Source organism: Anomaloglossus baeobatrachus, chromosome 4, assembly GCF_048569485.1.
Source record: "Anomaloglossus baeobatrachus isolate aAnoBae1 chromosome 4, aAnoBae1.hap1, whole genome shotgun sequence".
In the NCBI taxonomy this organism is placed as follows: Eukaryota; Metazoa; Chordata; class Amphibia; order Anura; family Aromobatidae; genus Anomaloglossus; species Anomaloglossus baeobatrachus.
The window spans coordinates 394,229,333-394,243,489 of record NC_134356.1 but is presented as its reverse complement, the minus strand read 5'-3'; the positions used below and the strand labels follow the sequence as shown (position 1 = coordinate 394,243,489).

Genomic DNA, 14,157 nt, shown 5'->3' with positions numbered 1-14,157 from the left:
ACACACACATATATACATACATATATACATACATATACACACACACACACACACACACACACACACACACACACACATACATACATACATACATATATATACATATATACAAATACACACACACACGTACATACATACAAACGGCATAATAGGGGACAAGACCAGAATGAGGACATTACTACAGGGTGGGCCACATTTACCACAGGGTGGGGATATTTTTACAGGATGGACACAAGGTTGGGTACATTACATTCTATTGGTATCCATTTTTATTATTGAAATGTACCAGTAGTTGCTGCATTTCCCATCCTAGGCCTATACGACAGTCAATACATTTTCCCAGTTTTTTGTGATAAAATTAGGGGCCTGGCCTTATACTCGAGTACGTACAGTACACAGCAAAAATCTGCTGACATTTTCTTTCATCAAAATATAATCCAAGGAGCCAAGTAAGAACATGCCATGCTTCACAAAAACACCACAGTCTGAAATTATGAACGGTATACAAATAAAGTATTATATGCATCTCACATTCATAACCCAGGGAGGAATAAATCTAGGTCACTGGCAAAACAGGAAGAAGAAAATAAAGCCCTCTACTTTTAGATTTCACACTGCATAAAAGTGGGGCTTGGGGTTATAATGGGCCAGAAGAAAACTACAATTTGCAATTCCACAGACCGTGTCGATCTGTGGGATTTCCAATCCAATCCACTTTCACATCATTTGCAGTTGGTCTGCGCATCCCACTGAGCAGAAGGATAAGCGGGTGGTGTATTACTAAAGTGTACGCATACCTCCCTTTGTCTATATATTAGAGCCTCTATGTATGTATTGTACTGCTCCACCTGTGCAAGGACAAGGTGTCTACATTTATTTATTACTAGAAGGTGGCCCGATTCTACGCATCGGGTATTCTAGAATTTACGTATTGTGTAGTTCATGTATGATTTTTGTTATATATATATATATATATATATATATATATATATATATATATATATATATATATATATATAGATGTTGTTGTGTGTAGTTACCAAGTGTTTGTGTAGGGCGCTGTACATGTTCTGGGTGTTGTCTGGGTGTGATGGGGGGTGAGAGCGGTGTTGTTTGTGTGTTGCGTTGTTTGTGGAGCGCTGTGTGTCTGTAGTGTTGTGTGTGTGTTGCGCAGTTTGTGTGTGTGTGGTGTGTTTTGGGGGGAGGTATGTTTTGTGCAATGTGCGTGTTGTGCGGTATGTGCGTATATTTGTGTGTGCAGCGTTGTCTGTGTGTGTGGGTGTCTGTGTAGGGCAGTTGTTTGTGGTTCCCAGTGTGTGTGTGTGGTGTGGTGTGTTGTGCAGTGCGCGCGCGCGTATGTGTGTGTGTTGGGGGGAGGTGTGCACTTCCCATCGTGCTCCATCCCCCATGCAGCGCACTCCCCATCGTGCTCCATCCCGTATGCTGCGCACCCCCCATCGTGCTCCATCTCCCATCCTGCGCACTCCCAAACGTGCTCCATCCGCCATGCTGTGCACTCCCAAACGTGCTCCATCCGCCATGCAGCGCACTCCCCATCGTGCTCCATCCGCCATGCAGCGCACTCCCCATCGTGCTCCATCCGCCATGCTGCGCACTCCCCATCGTGCTCCATCTCCCATGCTGCGCACTCCCAAACGTGCTCCATCCGCCATGCTGCGCACTCCCAAACGTGCTCCATCCGCCATGCTGCGCACTCCCAAACGTGCTCCATCCGCCATGCTGCGCACTCCCAAACGTGCTCCATCCCCTATGCTGCGCACCCCCCATCGTGCTCCATCTCCCATCCTGCGCACTCCCAAACGTGCTCCATTCGCCATGCTGCGCACTCCCAAACGTGCTCCATCCGCCATGCTGCGCACTCCCAAACGTGCTCCATCCGCCATGCTGCGCACTCCCCATCGTGCTCCATCCCCCATGCTGCGCACTCCCAAACGTGCTCCATCCGCCATGCTGCGCACTCCCCATCGTGCTCCATCTCCCATGCTGCGCACTCCCAAACGTGCTCCATCCGCCATGCTGCGCACTCCCAAACGTGGTCCATCCGCCATGCTGCGCACTCCCAAACGTGCTCCATCCGCCATACTCCGCACTCCCCATCGTGCTGCATCCTCCATGCTGCGCACTCCCAAACGTGCTCCATCCGCCATACTCCGCACTCCCCATCGTGCTGCATCCCCCATGCTGCGCACTCCCAAACGTGCTCCATCCGCCATGCTGCGCATTTCCAAACGTGCTCCATCCGCCATGCTGCGCACTCCCAAACGTGCTCCATCCGCCATGCTGCGCACTCCCAAACGTGCTCCATCCCCTATGCTGCGCACCCCCCATCGTGCTCCATCTCCCATCCTGCGCACTCCCAAACGTGCTCCATTTGCCATGCTGCGCACTCCCAAACGTGCTCCATCCGCCATGCTGCGCACTCCCAAACGTGCTCCATCCGCCATGCTGCGCACTCCCCATCGTGCTCCATCCCCCATGCTGCGCACTCCCAAACGTGCTCCATCCGCCATGCTGCGCACTCCCCATCGTGCTCCATCTCCCATGCTGCGCACTCCCAAACGTGCTCCATCCGCCATGCTGCGCACTCCCAAACGTGGTCCATCCGCCATGCTGCGCACTCCCAAACGTGCTCCATCCGCCATACTCCGCACTCCCCATCGTGCTGCATCCTCCATGCTGCGCACTCCCAAACGTGCTCCATCCGCCATACTCCACACTCCCCATCGTGCTGCATCCCCCATGCTGCGCACTCCCAAACGTGCTCCATCCGCCATGCTGCGCATTTCCAAACGTGCTCCATCCGCCATGCTGCGCACTCCCAAACGTGCTCCATCCGCCATGCTGCGCACTCCCAAACGTGCTCCATCCGCCATGCTGCGCACTCCCAAACGTGCTCCATCCGCCATGCTGCGCACTCCCAAAGGTGCTCCATCCGCCATGCTGCGCCAGCATCAGCCTCTCCGTCTCCAGCATCAGCCTCCCCATCCCAGCCTTCCCCAGGTTCAGCCTCTCTCCTCTCAGCCTCCTCCAGCACGCCGTGCTCCTCTGCCGACACTCACAGATCCGATCGCATACACTCACACACACCCACCCGATCGCATACACTCACACACACCCGATCGCATACACTCACACACACCCGATCGCATACACTCACACACACCCGATCGCATACACTCACACACACCCACACACCCCCACCCGATCGCATACACTCACACCCACCCGATCGCATACACTCACACACACCCGATCGCATACACTCACACCCACCCGATCGCATACACTCAAACACACCCGATCGCATACACTCACACACACCCGATCGCATACACTCACACACAAAGACACACACACTGACGATATTGCACATACGCGCTGATACTCACAACATCCGGGGATATCACATGCTTCTGGCCATGTGATCCCCCGGCAGGTCCTGGAAGCTCACAACAGCACAGTATCGCCGCCGAGAAGCAAGCGATATCCCAGGATGTTGTGAGTATTTGGATGCGATGTGATGTGTGAGGTATGTGTGAGTGTGATCTGAGTGTGTATGTGTGTGTGTGTGTGTGCTGTTATCTGTGTGTATGTTCCGCAGCTGCAGGATCTTGATGTGTGGATGCGATGTGATGTGTGTGTGAGGTGTGTGTGAGAGTGAGTGTGAGCCGGTGTACACTGGTAACTATGATACACATCGGGTAACTAAGGGACCTTAGTTACCCGATGTGTATAATGGTTACCAGCTTTCACGGCCTCCGTCAAGATCCCAGCATCGCAAGGTTATGTCTGGCGCTGCCGGGATTCTGACGGAGCCGGTGTAGAAGCAAGCGATATCCCAGCATGTTGTGATGTGTGAGGTGTGTGAGAGAGTGAGTGTGAGAGTGAATGTGATCTGATGTGTGTGTGTGTGTGTGTGTGTGTACTCACCTGGGAATCGGAGCTCCGTGTCAGTTGGGCCAGAGCGAGCGTGCATTGCGTGAGGGGGGCGGGGCCTGCAGAGAGCCGGGGCGAGAGGCCAATCCGTGTGGGGGGGCGGGGCCATGGCGAGCCCAGCGGCCAATCAGCTTTGTGTCACCGTAAGGACACAATTTCGGAGCATGACAGACAGACAGACAGACAGATAGACAGACAGACAGACAGACAGACAGAATAAGGCAATTATATATATAGATTGCACATGGTGTTCCACATGAAAAAGCACCCGTCTTCTACACCAACCAGAGGCTCCTTCTGTCTCCATCAGGGGACAACTGCTCCAGCAAATCAATTTTGTCATCTGCGGCAGCGCTGTATTATTGTACAAGAATATCTTAGATGTTATGGCCAGGTGATTTTCCTTACCTTGTTCATCAAGCAGTTTTTTGGTCAGGTCTTCGGCTTCCTCAACCCCTTCCAGCTCCATGGCATCATCAGTTATATCCAAGTTTTCCAGTTCCATTTCTAGTTCTTCTGTAGTGGAGACCTCCCTGTCTTTACAGTCTTTGGAATCTGATAATAAGAATGAAGATATATTAATAATAAAGTAATATGTCCAAGAAGTTCAGTTAAAAGCAGAGTAAATGGTTATATTAGGCATTTAGAGAAAAAAAAAAACAAAACAAAAAAAACCACAGGTTATACAGTGGTTATACCTTCCCCATGCAATTCTCAAGGCTGCAGCTTTTTTTTTTTTATAAATTATCTTTTGATTGACAAGAAAAGGTCACAGAATAAAAGAATATAAATTGCACATTGTAGCAGGGCTTTACAGGCCAATGTTAAGTTTGTGGCATTAAAAGTAAGGGTGTATAGCACTTTTAGGCCATGTTCACACTTGCGTTGTTTTGCATCAGTCACAATCAGTAGTGTGACTGATGCAACAGATGCATTGCAGATATTGGCACAACTGATGTGACTGATGCTGCAAAAAAAAAAACAAAAAAACAAAACAACGGATTTTTGTGTACTCACCGTTAAATCGTTTTCTCTTAGCCATCATTGGGGGACACAGGACGATGGGTGTTATGCTGCTTATCCATAGGAGGACACTAAGTAGATGCAAAAGCATAGCTCCTCCTCTGCAGTATACACCCCCTGGCCGGGCCAGGCAACCTCAGTTTTAGTACACAAGCAGTAGGAGAAAAAAAAAAAAACAGTAAAAAACTTCTCAACAGAGAAACATGAGGAAAAAAAAGAGTCATAACCATTAAGGTACTGAGAGAACCAAGGCCCAACAGGGCAACAAGGTGGGTGCTGTGTCCCCCAATGATGGCTAAGAGAAAACGATTTTACGGTGAGTTCACAAAGAAGGGAATTTTGTTTACTTACCGTAAATTCCTTTTCTTCTAGCTCCAATTGGGAGACCCAGACAATTGGGTGTATAGCTTCTGCCTCCGGAGGCCACACAAAGTATTACACTAAAAGTGTAAAGCCCCTCACCTTCTGCCTATACACCCCCCGTGCTCACGGGCTCCTCAGTTTTGGTGCAAAAGCAAGAAGGAGGAAAAAATTATAAATTGGTTTAAAGTAAATTCAATAGGAAGGAATATCGGAGAACTCAAACCATTCAACATGAACAACATGTGTACACAAAAAAACAGGGGCGGGTGCTGGGTCTCCCAATTGGAGCTAGAAGAAAAGGAATTTACGGTAAGTAAACAAAATTCCCTTCTTTGTCGCTCCATTGGGAGACCCAGACAATTGGGACGTCCAAAAGCAGTCCCTGGGTGGGTAAATAATACCTCATAATAGAGCCGCACCCGGCTCCGTCCTACAGGTGGGCAACCGCCGCCTGAAGGACTCGCCTACCTAGGCTGGCATCTGCCGAAGCATAGGTATGCACCTGATAGTGTTTCGTGAAAGTGTGCAGGCTCGACCAGGTAGCCGCCTGACACACCTGCTGAGCCGTAGCCTGGTGCCGCAAGGCCCAGGACGCGCCCACGGCCCTGGTAGAATGGGCCTTCAGCCCTGAGGGAACCGGAAGCCCCGAGGAACGATAAGCCTCGAGAATTGGTTCCTTGATCCACCGAGCCAGGGTTGATTTGGAAGCTTGTGTCCCTTTACGCTGGCCAGCGACAAGGACAAAGAGTGCATCCGAGCGGCGCAGGGGCGCCGTACGAGAAATGTAGAATCTGAGTGCTCTCACCAGATCTAACAAGTGCAAATCCTTTTCACATTGGTGAACTGGATGAGGACAAAAAGAGGGTAAGGAGATATCCTGATTGAGATGAAAGGGGGATACTACCTTAGGGAGAAAGTCCGGAACCGGACGCAGAACCACCTTGTCCTGGTGAAACACCAGGAAGGGGGCTTTGCATGACAGCGCTGCTAGCTCAGACACTCTCCGAAGTGAAGTGACTGCTACTAGGAAAACCACCTTCTGCGAAAGGCGTGAGAGCGAGATATCCCTCATTGGCTCGAACGGTGGTTTCTGAAGAACCATCAGCACCCTGTTCAGATCCCAGGGTTCTAGCGGACGCTTGTAAGGAGGGACGATGTGACAAACCCCCTGCAGGAACGTGCGTACCTGTGGAAGTCTGGCTAGGCGCTTCTGAAAAAACACAGAGAGCGCAGAGACTTGTCCCTTAAGGGAGCCGAGCGACAAACCCTTTTCCAATCCAGATTGAAGGAAGGACAGAAAAGTGGGCAAGGTAAACGGCCAGGGAGAAAAACCCTGAGCAGAGCACCACGACAGGAATATTTTTCCCCGTCCTGTGGTAGATCTTGGCGGATGTTGGTTTCCTAGCCTGTCTCATAGTGGCAATGACCTCTTGAGATAACCCTGAAGACGCTAGGATCCAGGACTCAATGGCCACATAGTCAGGTTGAGGGCCGCAGAATTCCGATGGGAAAAAACGGCCCTTGAGACAGCAAGTCTGGTCGGTCTGGTAGTGCCCACGGTTGGCCGACCGTGAGATGCCACAGATCCGGGTACCACGACCTCCTCGGCCAGTCTGGAGCAACGAGGATGGCGCGGCGGCAGTCGGCCCTGATCTTGCGTAACACTCTGGGCAACAGTGCCAGAGGAGGGAACACATAAGGGAGTTGAAACTGCGACCAAACCTGAACTGAGGCGTCTGCCGCCAGAGCTCTGTGATCTTGAGACCGTGCCATGAATGTCGGGACCTTGTTGTTGTGCCGGGACGCCATTAGGTCAACGTCCGGCATTCCCCAGCGGCAACAGATCTCCTGAAACACGTCCGGGTGAAGGGACCATTCCCCTGCGTCCATGCCCTGGCGACTGAGAAAGTCTGCTTCCCAGCTTTCTACGCCCGGGATGTGAACTGCGGACATGGTGGAGGCTGTGGCTTCCACCCACAGCAGAATCCGCCGAACTTCCTGGAAGGCTTGCCGACTGCGTGTCCCGCCTTGGTGGTTGATGTATGCCACCGCTGTGGAGTTGTCCGACTGAATTCGGATCTGCTTGCCTTCCAGCCACGGCTGGAACGCCTTTAGGGCAAGATACACTGCCCTTATCTCTAGAACATTGATCTGAAGGGAGGACTCTGAGTCCAAGTACCCTGATCCCTGTGATGGAGAAAGACCGCTCCCCACCCTGACAGGCTCGCGTCCGTCGTGACCACCGCCCAGGATGTGGGCAGGAAGGATTTCCCCTTCGACAGAGAAGTGGGGAGGAGCCACCACTGAAGGGAAGCTTTGGCTGCCCGAGAAAGGGAGACGTTCCAGTCGAGGGACGTCAACTTCCTGTCCCATTTGCAGAGAATGTCCCATTGAAGAGGGCGCAGATGAAACTGCGCAAAAGGAACTGCCTCCATTGCTGCTACCATCTTCCCTAGGAAGTGCATGAGGCGCCTCAGGGGGTGTGACTGACCATGAAGGAGAGATTGCGCCCCTGTCTGTAGTGAACGCTGTTTGTTCAGCGGAAGCTTCACTATCGCTGAGAGAGTATGAAACTCCATGCCAAGATATGTCAGTGATTGGGCCGGTGTCAGATTTGACTTTGGAAAATTGATGATCCACCCGAAACTCTGGAGAGTTTCCAGAGCAATGTTCAGGCTGTGTTGGCATGCCCCTTGAGAGGGTGCCTTGACAAGGAGATCGTCTAAGTAAGGGATCACCGAGTGTCCCTGAGAGAGTAGGATTGCCACCACTGTTGCCATGACCTTGGTGAAGACCCGTGGGGCTGTCGCCAGGCCAAAAGGCAGTGCCACTAACTGAAGGTGTTCGTCCCCTATGGCGAAGCGCAGGAAGCGCTGATGCTCTGGTGCAATCGGTATGTGGAGATAAGCATCTTTGATGTCTATTGATGCTAGGAAATCTCCTTGGGACATTGAGGCGATGACGGAGCGGAGCGATTCCATCCGGAACCGCCTGGTTTTCACATGCTTGTTGAGCAGTTCTAGGTCCAGAACGGGACGGAAGGATCCGTCCTTTTTTGGCACCCCGAACAAGTTGGAGTAAAAACCGTGACCCCGTTGCTGAAGAGGAACAGGGATCACCACTCCTTCCGCCTTCAGGGTGCCCACCGCCTGCATAAGAGCCTCGGCTCTGTCGGGGGGCGGAGATGTTCTGAAGACACGAATCGGAGGACGAGAGCTGAACTCTATCCTGTAACCGTGAGATAGAATGTCTCTCACCCATCGGTCTTTTACTTGTGGCAGCCAGGTGTCGCAAAAGCGGGAGAGCCTGCCACCGACCGAGGATGCGGTTTGAGGAGGCCGAAAGTCATGAGGAGGCCGCTTTGGAAGCGGTGCCTCCGGCGGTCTTTTTAGGACGTGACTTAGACCGCCATGCATCGGAGTTCCTCTGACCTTTCTGAGGCCTTTTGGACGAGGAAAATTGAGACCTGCCCGCGGTCCGAAAGGACCGAAACCTCGATTGTACCGTCCGTGGTTGAGGTCTGTTTGGTTTGGACTGGGGTAAGGATGAATCCTTTCCCTTGGATTGTTTAATGATTTCATCCAATCGCTCACCAAACAAGCGGTCGCCAGACAATGGCAAACCGGTTAAGAACTTTTTGGAAGCAGAGTCTGCCTTCCATTCACGTAGCCACATGGCCCTGCGGAGTACCACCGAATTGGCGGATGCCACCGCCGTACGGCCCCCCGAGTCCAGGATAGCATTAATGGCGTAGGACGCAAACGCCGACGCCTGATTGGTTAAGGACACCACTTGCGGGGCAGATGTACTACTGCATTAATCTGCGCCTGACAAGCTGAGATAGCTTGGAGCGCCCATACGGCTGCGAATGCTGCGCGCCTATAGCTTCATAGATGGATTTCAACCATAGTTCCATCTGTCTGTCAGTGGCATTTTTGAGTGAAGCCCCATCTTCCACTGCAACTATGGATCTAGCCGCCAGTCTGGAGACTGGAGGATCCACCTTAGGACACTGAGTCCAGCCCTCAACAACCTCGGGGGGGAAGGGATAACGTGTGTCCTTAAGGCGCTTGGAAAAACGCTTGTCTGGACAGTCTCGGTTTTTCTGGATTGCCTCTCTGAAGTCAGAGTGATCCAGAAACATATTTAATGTACGCTTTGGAAACCTGAAACGGAATTTCTCCTGAGAAGCAGACTCCTCAATTGGAGGAGCTGGGGGAGAAATATCCAACACCTGATTGATGGTCGCTATAAGGTCATTCACTACTGCGTCGCCTTCAGGTGTATCTAGGTTGAGAGCGGCTTCAGGATCAGAATCCTGATCTGATACCTCCGCTTCATCCTCCAGAGAGTCCCCCTGCTGGGACCCTGAACAGTGTGATGAAGTGGAGGGAATTTCCCAGCGAGCCCGCTTGGGCGGCCTGGGACTGCGGTCCGTGTCAGAGACCTCACCCTGTGACCTATGGGTTACCCCAGGGGCACTTTGCTGTTCCAAATGAGGGGGACCAGGGGTCAAGGATTGGACAGTGCCCGGGGCCTGAATCACCGGTCTGGACTGCAATGCTTCCAGTATTTTAGCAGACCATTTATCCATACTCTCAGACAGTTTGTCAGCAAAGGCTGCAAACTCCGTCCCTGTCACCTGGACAGTGGTAGCAGGTGGTTCCACCTGGGCCACCTGTAGCAGAGGCTCCGCTGAGTAAGTGCCACAGGGGCCGAGCATTGCACACAATGAGGGTCAGTGGAACCTGCCGGTAGTACAGCTGTACAAGAGATACAGGTTGGTAGCCAAAAATAAACAGAGCGACCGTACAGTGCAAATGTATAGCCTATAAGCCTATATATTATATTATATATATATATATATATATATATATATATATATATATATATATATATATATATATATATATATATATATATATATATATATATATATATATATATATATATATATATACACACTTCGGTACTCAGTGGGGGCAGCACCACAGGTGCTGCTTACCGACCGCTCAGAGCGGTTGTGTGATCACCAGATTCCCTGCCTGGGTCTCCCTGTGTTGTCTCTCCTCTCCTGCATCTGAAGCGCTGACAGGAATGGCTGCCGGCGTTCTGTGGGGAGGAGGGGACCGTGGGCGTGCCCAAGAAAAGTGCGGGAATCTAGTGCCCCAGTGTACTGAGTGAGGAGGGAGGAGGATACAAATGTATGCTCCAACCCTCGGCGCTGACGATCTATGCAGCGTCCCGCCCTTCCCCTGACTGGCAGGCCTGTGGGCGGGAATAAACGACACTTGCCTCCTTCGCACAAAGCAATAAAACTGAGGAGCCCGTGAGCACGGGGGGTGTATAGGCAGAAGGGGAGGGGCTTTACACTTTTAGTGTAATACTTTGTGTGGCCTCCGGAGGCAGAAGCTATACACCCAATTGTCTGGGTCTCCCAATGGAGCGACAAAGAAAACACGTTTTTCTCTGACGCCTCATTGGGGGGCACAGGACCATGGGACGTCCTAAAGCAGTCCATGGGTGGGAAAAATAAAAGAAGACAATACAACCCAAGGACTAGGAACCAGTCCCAGACAGCCTGGAGCACCTACTGAGAGAGGTGCTCTACTGCCGTTGCAGAATTTTCCTACCCAGATTTGCCTCAGTTGAAACCTGGGTATAGACTCTGTAATGCTTTGAAAACGTATGTAGGCTAGACCAGGTCGCAGCCTTACACACCTGTTCCACTGAAGCCTGAAGCCGAATGGCCCACGAAGCGCCAACTGCTCGCGTGGAATGAGCCCACTAAGAATGGGCTTGAGTTGCAAGCGGTAGACTTCCTGGATCGCAGAGCGAATCCAGCGAGCCAGAATTGCCTTTGAAGCTGCCTGTCCCTTCTTAGGCCCCTCAGGAATGACGAACAAAGAGTCCGTTTTCCTAAAGGGGGCTGTCCTGGATATGTAATATCTGAGAGCTCTGACGAGGTCTAACGAATGCAGAGACCTTTCCACCCTATGAACCGGGTGTGGACAAAAGGAAGTCAGAACAATGTCCTCGTTCAAATGAAACGGGGTAAGAACCTTTGGAAGGAAATCCAGAAGGGGGCGCAGAACCATCTTGTCCTGGTGAAAGATCAGAAAAAGCTGGCGGCAAGAGAGTGCGGCTATCTCCGAAACCCGTCTGATGGACGTAATTGCCACCAGGAATGTTACCTTCCAGGACAGAAGAGCAAGGAATGATTCCTTGAGGGGTTCAAAGGGAGACCTCTGGAGACCGTCCAGAACGAGGTTGAGGTCCCATGGTTCCAGCGGCCATTTGTACAGGGTTACTAGATGGGAAACGCCCTGGAGGAAGGTCTTGACTTGCGTTTTTTGAGCCAGGCAGCATTGGTTGAAGATTGAGAGCGCCGAGACCTGCCCTTTAAAAGGGAACTGAGAGCCAACCCCGCTTGCAAGCCAGACTGTAGAAAGTCGAGAATTCTAGGGATGGCCAGAGGAATAGGCTGGACCTTAGTTTCTCTGCACCATGATAGGAAGATTTTCCACGTACGGTGGTAAATGCGGGATGAAGCAGGTTTTCGGGCGCTGATCATGGTGGAAATAACCGCAGGGGAGAATCCCGCTCTTGTTAATACCCAGGTCTCAATGGCCATGCCGTCAGCTTCAGGGCTCTGGAGTTCTGATGGGAAATGGGCCCTTGGGTCAGCAAGTCTGGGATGTCAGTCCGGTGCTATCAGTATCACCGGGACTCCCTCTGCCTTGATCTTCCTGATTACCCACGGCAGCAGGGGTAGAGGTGGAAATATGTAAGGCAGGCGGAAGTGGGCCAGGAGCAGACTAGAGCATCCGCGCCGATGGACTGCGGGTCGCGTGATCTGGCTATGAACGCGGGTACCTTTGCGTTCAACCTTGAGGCCATTAGGTCCACGTCTGGTGTGCCCCAGCGAGTGCAGATGTGTAGAAACACATCTGGGTGGAGAGACCATTCTCCGGCGGCCAGGCCTTGGAGACTTAGAAAGTCTGCTGCCCAGTTCTCTACCCCCGGTATGTGTACCGCTGATATCACTGATCCTGATGATTCAGCCCAGCTGAGGATCTTGTGGGCCTCGAGATAAGCCGCTTTACTGCGGGTGCCCCCCCTGCCGATTGATATAGGCTACAGCTTTCGCATTGTCCGATTGGACTCGAATCTGACGACCCGCTAGCAGAGGGCAGAACGCTCTGAGCGCGAGGAAGATCGCACGGAGTTCCAGGATGTTTATGGGTAGGAAAGACTCCTGGGGCGTCCAACATCCTTGAGCAGTGTGGTGCCGGTACACTGCTCCCCAACCTAGGAGGCTGGCGTCCGTGGTCAGGACCAGCCAGTTCACTGGGAGAAAGGATCTCCCCTTCGATAGGGATGAGGACCGAAGCCACCAGCGGAGTGCGTACCTGACTGAAGGCGTCAGGTGAAGATGTCTGTCCAGGGAGAAGGGGCTCTTGTCCCAGGCCGCTAGAAGGGCTAGCTGCAGTGGGCGGAGGTGCAGTTGAGCAAAGGGTACTGCTTCCATAGCTGCCACCATCCTGCCGAGCACTTTCATGCTGAATCGAATGGAGCGAGACGGAGGACGTAGAAGGGAGCGTACCGCTCGTTGAAGAGCGAACGCCTTGTCCTGAGGGAGAAGGATCAAGCCCCGACGGGTGTCCAGGGACATGCCCAGGAAGGTGATGGATCGTGATGGGATCCGGGATGATTTGTCCAGATTCACTAGCCACCCTAAGCGGGATAGGGTGTCCACAGTGATCTATACGCTGGTTGAGCAGTCGCGGAAGGAGGGGGCCTTGATGAGGAGGTCGTCCAAGTAAGGGAGAACGACTACTCCCCTGGCGTGAAGGACGCTCATGGCGGCCGCCATGACTTTGGTGAAGACCCTTGGTGCGGTGGCAAGGCCGAAGGGTAGAGCTACGAATTGAAAGTGTGAGTCCTGAATTGCGAAGCGGAGGAACTTTTGGTGATCTGGGGCGATGGGTATGTGCAGGTACGCGTCCTTGATGTCTATGGAGGCGAGGAATTCCCCTTCGACCATGGATGCAATAATGGACCTTAGGGACTCCATTCTGAATCTCCGTACGTTCACGTTTGTTTAGGTGTTTGAGGTCCAGGATGGGTCGAACTGACCCATCCTTTTTGTGGACCACAAAGAGTTTGGAATAAAACCCCCTGAACTTCTCGTTGTACGGGACGGGTATTATCACTCCTGCTGTTTGGAGCGAGTGGATTGCTGAGAAAAAAGCTTTGCGTCGTTTTCGAGTCTTTGGGGGGGTTTGAGAGAAAGAACCGACTCGGGGGTCGGGTCCGAAATTCTATGTGGTAACCGGAAGACACAAGGTCTCGCACCCATTTGTCCTCTGAGGCGGCAGCCCAGATGTGATGAAAGAGCCGCAGTCGACATCCTACAATGAGGGTGTCTTCCGGGGCACCGAAGGAGTCATGAGGGGGGGGAAACGTCGTGGCCGAGTCTCCCTAGTCCTGGACTGTTTCGGTCTAGGCTGCCATGACGAAGTGGGTTTCGGGGAGAGCTGAGAAGGTCGGTCCCTGCGTAGTCCGCGGCTGGTGGCGGGGACACCACGGGATGTCGACCAACCAAATGAGTTCCGAAAGGAGCGGAACGAGGACAGTGGATGTCTGGTGAAGGACGTCCTGGACTTCAGCTGGGGGAGGGAGGTACTCTTTCCTCCCGTGGGGTCAGAAATGAGCTTGTCCAGACGTTCGCCAAACAAATCGGTCTGGAAAAAAAGGGAAGGCCTGTGAGAGACTTCTTGGAGGCAGAGTCCGCTCGCCATTGTCGGAGCC

At 52.4% G+C, this 14,157-nt stretch overlaps 1 protein-coding gene across 3 annotated transcripts in view; it reads right to left on the bottom strand.

Moving 5' to 3' along the window:
- The window catches only part of UPF2 (UPF2 regulator of nonsense mediated mRNA decay), a 224,149-nt gene that overhangs the window by 177,580 nt on the left and 32,412 nt on the right, over positions 1-14,157 (bottom strand). For all 3 annotated transcript variants that reach the window (XM_075345277.1, XM_075345275.1, XM_075345276.1), the window contains exon 6: positions 4,366-4,512. In XM_075345277.1, the coding sequence (XP_075201392.1) occupies positions 4,366-4,512 (147 nt within the window). The remainder of the gene's footprint in view (positions 1-4,365; positions 4,513-14,157) is intronic.